This window comes from Nothobranchius furzeri, chromosome 5 (genome assembly GCF_043380555.1).
Source record: "Nothobranchius furzeri strain GRZ-AD chromosome 5, NfurGRZ-RIMD1, whole genome shotgun sequence".
Lineage (NCBI taxonomy): Eukaryota > Metazoa > Chordata > Actinopteri > Cyprinodontiformes > Nothobranchiidae > Nothobranchius > Nothobranchius furzeri.
In genome coordinates this window covers 60,388,128-60,396,941 of record NC_091745.1, presented here as the reverse complement: position 1 = coordinate 60,396,941, position 8,814 = coordinate 60,388,128, and the positions used below count along the sequence as shown (strand labels likewise).

The 8,814-nt window shown below is 40.4% G+C and overlaps 1 protein-coding gene across 1 annotated transcript in view; it reads left to right on the top strand.

The window, feature by feature from the left end:
• Window positions 1-5,786: 5,786 nt before the first annotated feature.
• LOC107379079 (lysosomal thioesterase PPT2) overlaps window positions 5,787-8,814 on the top strand; it is a 7,194-nt gene continuing 4,166 nt past the window's right edge. Inside the window, exons 1-2 of the mRNA XM_015949677.3 lie at window positions 5,787-5,990; window positions 6,640-6,793. Of these exons, the coding sequence (XP_015805163.1) occupies window positions 5,832-5,990; window positions 6,640-6,793 (313 nt within the window). The 5' untranslated portion in view covers window positions 5,787-5,831. The remainder of the gene's footprint in view (window positions 5,991-6,639; window positions 6,794-8,814) is intronic.

Sequence of the window (8,814 nt, the reverse complement as noted above, 5' to 3'; positions counted from 1 at the left end):
AACCCATGCCCTGACTAACCATAACCAACGCTGAACTATTCCTAACCCTATTCTTAACAACTTAATTCACACCATACTTCTAAGTGGTACAGTAATAAGCTTCTGGTAAACTTCTAAAAAAAAAGTTAGGACCAAAAAATGTCCTCACTTTGAAAAATGTCCTCACATTGTTGGGAAAATGGTCAAAATGGTCCAGTATGTACAAGCACACAAACTTTAAGGTGCAAGGGGGTTGACAAGTAATTAAAACTTGCTCCCTTATTATCTTTCTTTTAACGGTATTTTCTGCATCTTTACTGATCCCTGCTTCAACCCTCTCCCCCTGCGCAGCAGCTGCAAACTCACCAGAGCGCCTGCAGCCTCTCAGAGTTCCTGCTGATCTAAAAGAATAATTTCGTTTTCTGTTCCTAACTTCTGATTACCTTAAATGGTGTCCGTTTGTTTCAAACACCAGGTACAAAAACAATTTTTGTTTATTTGTGTCACACTGAGAGCAAGGGAGGTTAGGACCCAAGATGCAGAACACCCAGAACGACACGAGGCAGGAGCGGGTGTAAAAATAAAATTTCCTTTTATTAGGATAGGGAACAAAAATAAAATCCAAAAGGGCAGGAAGCCAAGCCAAAAATCTAAACCCTGACAAAACTAAAAACTCACTTTCTGAACATACAACTAGAGACATAGTGGGGAACAAAACAACACTGACATAGACAAGGTACCGACACGCACTGAGAGACGAGACAGGGTTTTATACACAGGGCTGGGTGATTAGGAGAGGAGGAGCAGGTGTGTGGGAGAGAGAAATGAGGAGAGAAGGGTGAGACCAATTAACTAAATGGGAAGGGAAAACCAAGCAGAGGAGGGGAGTGTGAACCAAAGTGACCAGGAGAGACTAATTAACTAAGTGGGAGAGAAACACATTGTACAAAATGAAGATACTGGCTAAATAACATAAATGTTACGGATAGGTTAAATTATTATTTAGAAAGTAGGAATTTGTTAATGAAATATCAAAATGGGTTTAGGACTGGTAGAGGAACGATGGACGCCATAGTGAGTTTGGAAAATGACATTAGGAAAGCACAAAACAATAAAGAGAGTTTAGTTATTGTTTATTTTGATATTGAGAAAGCTTATGACATGGTGTGGAAGGAGGGCTTGCTGATTAAATTAAAAAGGTTGGGGACAGAGGGAAGAACATATGAGTGGATTAAGGACTTTTTGTTTAATAGATACATTCAGATAAAAATAGGTGATAGATTGTCAGAGGGTTATAGAGTTGACAATGGGACGCCACAGGGAAGTGTGATCAGTCCTGTACTATTTTCTATATGATCAATGATGCGTTTGAAGAGATAGGGTATGATGTTGGGAAAGCATTGTTTGCAGATGATGGAATATTATGGAAAAGGGGAAGGAACATTCAATACTTGCAGAAGAAAATTCAGGAAGCAATAATTAAAGTGGAGAATTGGTCTTTTGAATGGGGATTTAAGTTTTCGGTGGATAAAACAAAAAGTATGGTCTTTACAAGAAAAAGAAATGTTAAGATTGAGCTTAAACTATATAGGGAACCTTTGGAGCAAGTTCGTAGTTTTAGATATTTGGGTGTTATATTTGATGAAAGGTTGATTTGGAAGGAGAATATTAGTAACATAGTTGAAAGATGTAAAAAGGAAATAAATATTATGAGGTGTTTAAGGAGTAATGATTGGGGGGCTAGTACCAAGGCTTTAAAACAGGTATATATAGCAATGATCAGATCGGTTATTGATTATGTTAGTATTGTATATAGTTCCGCAAGTAAAACATTACTGAAGAAGATTGAAGTTATTCAAAGTCAGGCTTTGAGAATTTGTTGTGGAGCAATGAAAACCACACCGATAGTGTCCTTACAAGTGGAAATGGGGGAGATGCCATTGCCTCTAAGATTCAAGTTGCTGAAATTAAATTATTGGGCTAGTGTACGAGGTAGTACAGAGGATGTGCATATGGTTAAGGGAGAGATGACAGTAGGAGGGCAATGTTTCAATGGACAGTATGAGAGCATGGTCTGGAAATCGTGTAGATTGGCGGAAGCTTTTAAATTAAATGATATAGTTGTTCTTGAGAAATTTTTATATTCGTCTACTCCATTTTGGTTGTTTCCAAAAGTGATGATAGATTTTCATGTTCACAATGTAATTAAAATACGGAAAGGTGTGGGAAACTGGGATAATGTTGTGGAAGAAAGATTAAATGACGCTCATCAATCATTTGTCCCTATATATACTGACGGGTCGAGAGAGTCAGGAAATTTAACAGGGTTTTCTTTTTGGATTCCGAAATTTAGTAAATATCATAAAAGCCGAACATCTAATAATCTGTCAGTATATACAGTGGAAATGTTAGCCATTTCATTTAGTTTACAGTGGATAGAACAAAACAGTGTTAGGAAAAGTATTATTTGCTCGGACTCCATGTCTGTATTGTTGTCAATTAGAGAAATGTCAGCAGATAAGAGGTCAGACATTTTGTATGAGATATTCGAGTGCTTGTTTAGGTTGATGAAGACTGATTCAGAGGTTAGATTTATGTGGGTTCCAGCTCACAGTGGAGTAGAGGGTAATGAAATAGCTGATTATTATGCAAAGCAGGCAACAAAACTGGATGCTGTGATGGAGGTTCTATACAGTGTTGCAGAGGTGAAATCAGTTATTAGACAGCAGAATCTGGATGAATGGCAAGAACAATGGATAAGGGACGTGAAAGGAAGACATTTATACAAATTAAAGGGAAAGGTTGGAAGAATGGAAATCATTCCAATGAGTAACAGAAATCAAGCAGTGATAACAAGGATGAGACTGGGACATACAGCTTTGAACAGTACGCTTTTTATTCTTGGATGGCATAATACCGGGATGTGTGACTGTGGACTTGATAGGGAAACAGTAGAACATGTATTATGTGCTTGTAGGAAATATGTGGGTGATAGGACGCTGTTGGTTAAAAAAATTGAAAGTTAGAGGATTTAAGGAATTTGAGTTGGGTATTCTGTTAAATGGGGGACTGGTGGTGTATAAGTTGGTCATAGACTTTTTAAGGGACAGTGGATTACTTGTTAGAATTTTTTTTTTTTTTATAAAGTAGGATACTCCCCACTTCGACTCACACTCCCATTCAGTAGGTGGCGGAAATGCACCTGAAAGTTGGTTTCCACCCGCCATTAAACAAGAAGAAGAAGAAGAAGAAGAAGAAGAAGAAGAAGAAGAAGAACATAAATGTACAGAGAACTAAAGATAAGCTGTGACAGCAGTGTCTGTCACCTCAGGGACATGGTCTTCAGGTAGTGTTTGTTTTCTGTGTTCTGTCCAGGATGACTGGTTGATGTGCACACAATCAGTCTTCTGTTTATGAATGCATGTGTTAATTTTGTACTTCTATTTGAGTTACCAGTGACTTGGAGTTGCCCATCTCACACCTGCAGCTCATCTCCTCAGGAAGCCTAATCAGCACTCCTGGGATCTACCTACTCCCAAGGGAGGGGAGATTCATGTTTATGCTTGTGTTTAATTTAATGTAGACATTTTCTGTTATGGGTAGGGAGTTTGTAATTTTGATTTAGTTATTTGAGTTGCCTGAAATGATTAGACTGGTTAGTTTGTGTGTGTGAGGATGTGTGTGTGTGTTAATTGTATGTTAATTGTTCCCCTCTTGTATGTAGAGTGGTCTGATCAGCCACTATTTAAGTTGAACCTGGTGTGTCTGAAGTGTTTTTTTTTTCTGGATAATGTGTCTTGTGCTGGTGTCATTCTGACTAATTTGCATTGATTAGGTTAAGTTCATGTAAATTTTGAAGCTTCTCCAAAATAAAATGGAGTTTTCAGAATCATCAGCAGTGCTTCTTTGGCTGGTTTGTGCAAGTCCCTGACATAAGCAAATTAACAAACTTGAAACTAGAGACACCTGGGGGGAAACCTGGAGGGAGCTGGGGACCAAAAGGGGCACAGAAAACCAGGGGACACACGAGGGGAACCTGGAGGAAGAACAGGAGGGGGCTGGGGACCAAAAGGGGCACAGAACATGATAATTTGACTGTCTAATCTTCCTGCATCTCCTCTCAATTCTAAAGAAAAACTGCTACCTGGCTGTAATATTTCAACCTCATGAGTTACCTTTGAACTGAAGTTCAAAAAGTACTACCGACCGCAAAAATAGTGGAGTGCGCGCCACTCGCAGACCGCACCAGTGAGGTGAAGTCACCGGAGGACAAAACAGGTTATGCGCTCCGCCCCGCAGCAGCGAAACGCAGCAGACAGAAATCATAAAAGCATATGAGCTGACATAAACGACCGCGTGCTAACTTTCTTTTTGAGGTGGCGACACTTTGATAATGTTACTGTGGCCATGCTCAAGACGCATGTCTGGAGCGTCAACGAACAGAACTCTGCGCCTCTCAGCTCTAAATAATCCCTGGAGAGTCCACATAGAAAATGTAATATCAGGATCGTTTTTGGGCTCCCCCTGGGTGTGGAAGTTGAGGGCTTCCAGGAGCTCACCCGTAAAGCCTGAGTCATGCTTCTCTGTCAGCTCCAAAAGGGAGAGACACGCACGCAGAAGCATGATTCAGGCTTTAATTCGAATCCTGCGTATAGCACAAGTTTGTCTCGTGAGTTGTCGGATCCTAGCAGACAGTTGCTGGAACGGTCCTTTCAAAATAAAATAGTTCCCCGATCTTGTTCCGGCAAGATCCGGCTCAAATTAAGCCCTGCTCAGAAGTACGCCTGAAGGACTTAGTTGTTCGTCCTTTTATCAAAACTTATTTTGAGCCTGAGAGGGTTAAAAAAGTTTGTACTTTACCTTTACATCTGTGTCATATTAGGCTGACTTTTGGATATGAGCGTAAAACCCAACGAAATATAGGCAACCTCTTACAGAATGGAAGATTCCAGTTTGTCATGTTCTGCGTTCACCTCATGTGTCCCCCTGTGTTCCCCAGCTCTCTCTAGGCTTCCCTCATGTTTCCTCCTAGTCACTCCCTTGTAGTTCCTATTGGTTTGTATCAGTCCACCTCCCTCTAGTTATTATTTGTTTATCTTTGCCCTTAGTCTTTAGGTTTAGTTATTTAGTGTTTTATAGGTTATAGTTTATCTCCGCCTCTGCTTAGTTCTTTCCCCCATTTAGTTTATTGATGCACCTGTCTCCCCTCTAGACCTCACTCCTCACACCTGTCACCTGTTCCCCTGATTGCTTCCCTCTGTGTTTAAAAACGTCTTGTCCCTCAGTGTTTGTTGGTCCATTGTCTTTGTCAGAGTTGTTCTGTTCTCCTCAGGAACTCCAGGTTCTTGCTTATGAATGAACTTTGTTTTTGTAGTTCAGTTAGTTTGGCTTCCTGCCCCTTCGGATTTTTACCCATCATCCTAACAAACCTCCTGCTGTCAGCGTGACACAGTCTTAGTTTTACATGATTTTATTCCAAATATATTCGAGTTAAAGGAGCTTGTTAATGAACAATATTATCCCTTGACTAATGTTTTATCAGAAACATGAAACCAACTTTCAAATGTGATTAAAATATAAAATTATAGTATTATATTGTTGTGCGTGTTTTGTAGATGATCAGTCAGCAAATCTGTGACTGAATGAAGTTTATAAACAGATCCGTCTTATTTTTTGTTTTAACTTACGGAAAAATACCGAAACGCTGCCGGAGGCGTGCGTTTTTAACGCTACAGAAAACGGATGCGGTTGCGCACTAACACCCCCCCCCCACCCCCCCCAACAATAAAAAGCATCAGCAGGGAGAGGTCCCTGGTCGGAACCCCTGTGACAGCGACCTGTGACCGGCTGCGATGGACGCTCTGCGTGTCTCCCCTGCGCTCCTGATGATGATGATGTTGATGGTGATGATGGCTGCGAGGTGCGTTCACGCATACAAACCTGTCGTCATCGTGCACGGGATTTTCGATGGACCTAAAGAATTAGATAACCTCTCCGGGTTCATTGAAACGGTAGGATGACTCTGAGACGCTCGAAGAGGAAAGTTTTTACAATAAAAGTCATTTTAAAGATAATTTAGCTGAAAAGTGAGAGTTCCTTATCATTTTAGAGACAAATTAACTAAAACAGTGAATTTATTGACTTATAATAACTTGTCTTCTGAAAAACGTTTTTATATTTTCCATTTGCAGCAGCAGGTCAGAGACAATCTGCTCCTGGTTCATCATTTAGGAGCTTCTTAAAGAACTAGTTAAAGACAGACAGGACATTTCTGCCTGGAACTCGTTTGTGTTGCTGAGTTTTTACACCCAAGGACTGCTTTACATTTATTTAAAGAACAAAGGAAGTTCTGCTCAGCAAACAACATGCAGAGAGAAGGAAGCACATTAATTTCAACTAACATTCATTATTATTTTATTACTAAAGTCTTTATTTACCTAAACATCTAGAAATAGATCAGAGTTGTTCTGGATTAAAGTTAGAAAATTCAACTAAAATAATCTTAAGAGCGTGATCCTGCATATCTGAGAAACAGAAGTCAGATTAATGCTGAAGTGAAAATAATCTGTCTGGTTTTCATTTCCTCACATTGAGTTAATAATTAGAGACCTGCTGCAGCTTCCGGCGTTCTGTGTTTAATCTGGGTTCTGCTGCATCCAGATGCATCCTGGTACCAAGGTGATGGTGTTAAGTGTGGACAACTACCTGGAAAGCGTGAGGCCGCTGTGGCAACAGGTTAAAGACTTCAGGGAAGCCCTCCTGGCCATCATGACCCAAAACCCTGATGGAATCCATCTGCTCTGCTTCTCACAAGGTCATTAAACACAAACATGAACCGAGTTAAACCTTTAAAACAGGATCAGTCACAATCCTGGTTAGTAAGTGATGTTCAGGCTCAACGTTCATTTGTAACTCATTTATATAGACTTCTGTTAATAGATCCACTATGTCAAAACAATGACATGTAATTTCACTAGTCAGGTTTCACAATTAAAATTACATCAAATTTAATATTTTATTTATTCTAAAAGCAGCTGATTAAAAGAACATCTGAAAACTCATGATAAATCAGTTTTATTGGCCACAAGGCCTCACAGATGGCTCGTTTTACCTTGTTTTTGTTCAGGAGTCTGAGGAGTTGAAATGGCAAAATCCTAAACTAGAAGCAGTCACTCCCCTTCTGCTCCACGTGTAACAAAACAGGTCGCTTTGGACATTTTCTAAAACATTTGACATTTTTTTCTTAGTTTTTTTTTTTTTTGGTTCAGAGCAGATAAGATTGCATTTAAAGTCACATTTCTCAGATGCAAAGTGTATTCCATCCAGTTTCTTTTGGTTAATTTAAACAGGAAATTCTGTCTAGGAGCTATACTGGGCAGCAGGTCAGAGGTTTCTGACAGCCTCTGGTATTCGACCAATATCGAGTAACTGGTCTGGTCCAGCTGGCCCAGATAGTTAGATTGTCTCTGTATACGATTTTACTGGAACCATTAACCAGAACTGGTTCTTGAGTCCTTATTGAATAGTTCTCTATTAGCAACACCATAAAGGGACACTACTTTTCTGCTGCTGGTATGTTAGCATTAGCATCAGTTTTACGGTGTGTTCGATTTGTCCTCAAAATTCAAAAATCCCGACTTCCAAGTATAGGAAAAATTAAACGAAACGCCTCCAAAGTCAGCCCTCCTGTCATGTTCTGTGCCCCTTTTTGTCCCCAGCTCTCTCCTGGTTTCCCTCATGTTCTGCCCCCTAGCGTTTCTGTATCCTTGTGGTCCCCAGCCCCCTCCAGGTCTCCCTTCAGGTTCCACTCATCTGTCCCCAGCCTTCTGTGCCCCCTTTGGTCCCCAGCTCCCTCCTGGTTTCCCTCATGTTTCTCAATAGTCACTCCTCTGTAGTTTTCTATAGGCTCAGATTTTCAGTTCATTAGTCTCCTTTAGTGTGTGTGTTTCTTTCCCCACTTAGATAATTCGTTTACTTATTTTTAGATTCCCCTGTGTCTTTGTTCTACGATGTTTAGATATGAGTTTCTCCCCTGCTTGTTTCTGCTCTTCCTCTCAGTTCATTAGTTTCACCTGTGCCCAATTCCCCTAATCACCCAGCCCCTGTGTATATAACCCTGTCTTGTGTCTCGGTGTGTGTCGGTCCATTGTCGTGTGTCAGCGTTGGTTTGGTCCCCTTGTGAAACACTAGGTTTGTGCTCATAAATGAGCTTTAGGTTTTTTGGCTTTCTGAGTTTTAGTTTTCAGGCTTGGCATCCTGCACCTTTTTGAGTTTTGTGCTGCAACCTAAATAAAAGGACTTTACTTTTTACAACCGCTGCTGCCTCCTTCTGGGTTTTCTGCATCTTGGGTTCCCCCCCCCCCCCCCCCCTCAACGTGACACCTCCTAGTCATTAACTCGGACGAATTTCAGAACTCCGACCTCGACATCCTAAAGAGCAGCTCTACATATCTACAGCATTTGGGTGAAACATGTTTATTTTACAACACACACTTATAGGAGTGCGTTTCAAATCAATGTTACATGTAATGCTTGCAACTCTTAAGTTGAACTTACTTAAAGTTTTGTTTGCAAGTTGAACACACAGCTTAAAACAATGTTAAGAGGAATCTACAAACAATGGCTATTGGAAAGTGGGCGTTGCCTTATTGGAATCCTGACTTCTCAAACTACGGTAACCAGAACGCGGGTAACTTGGGTGTGACGCCATTCCCAGTTCCAAGTTCCAACTTTTGAGGTCGATTGCACCATTAGCATTAGCATCAGTTTTTAGTATCAACACTAGTATATGTGTTTAGCATCAGTTTTAGCATCAGCATTAGCATTAGCATTACG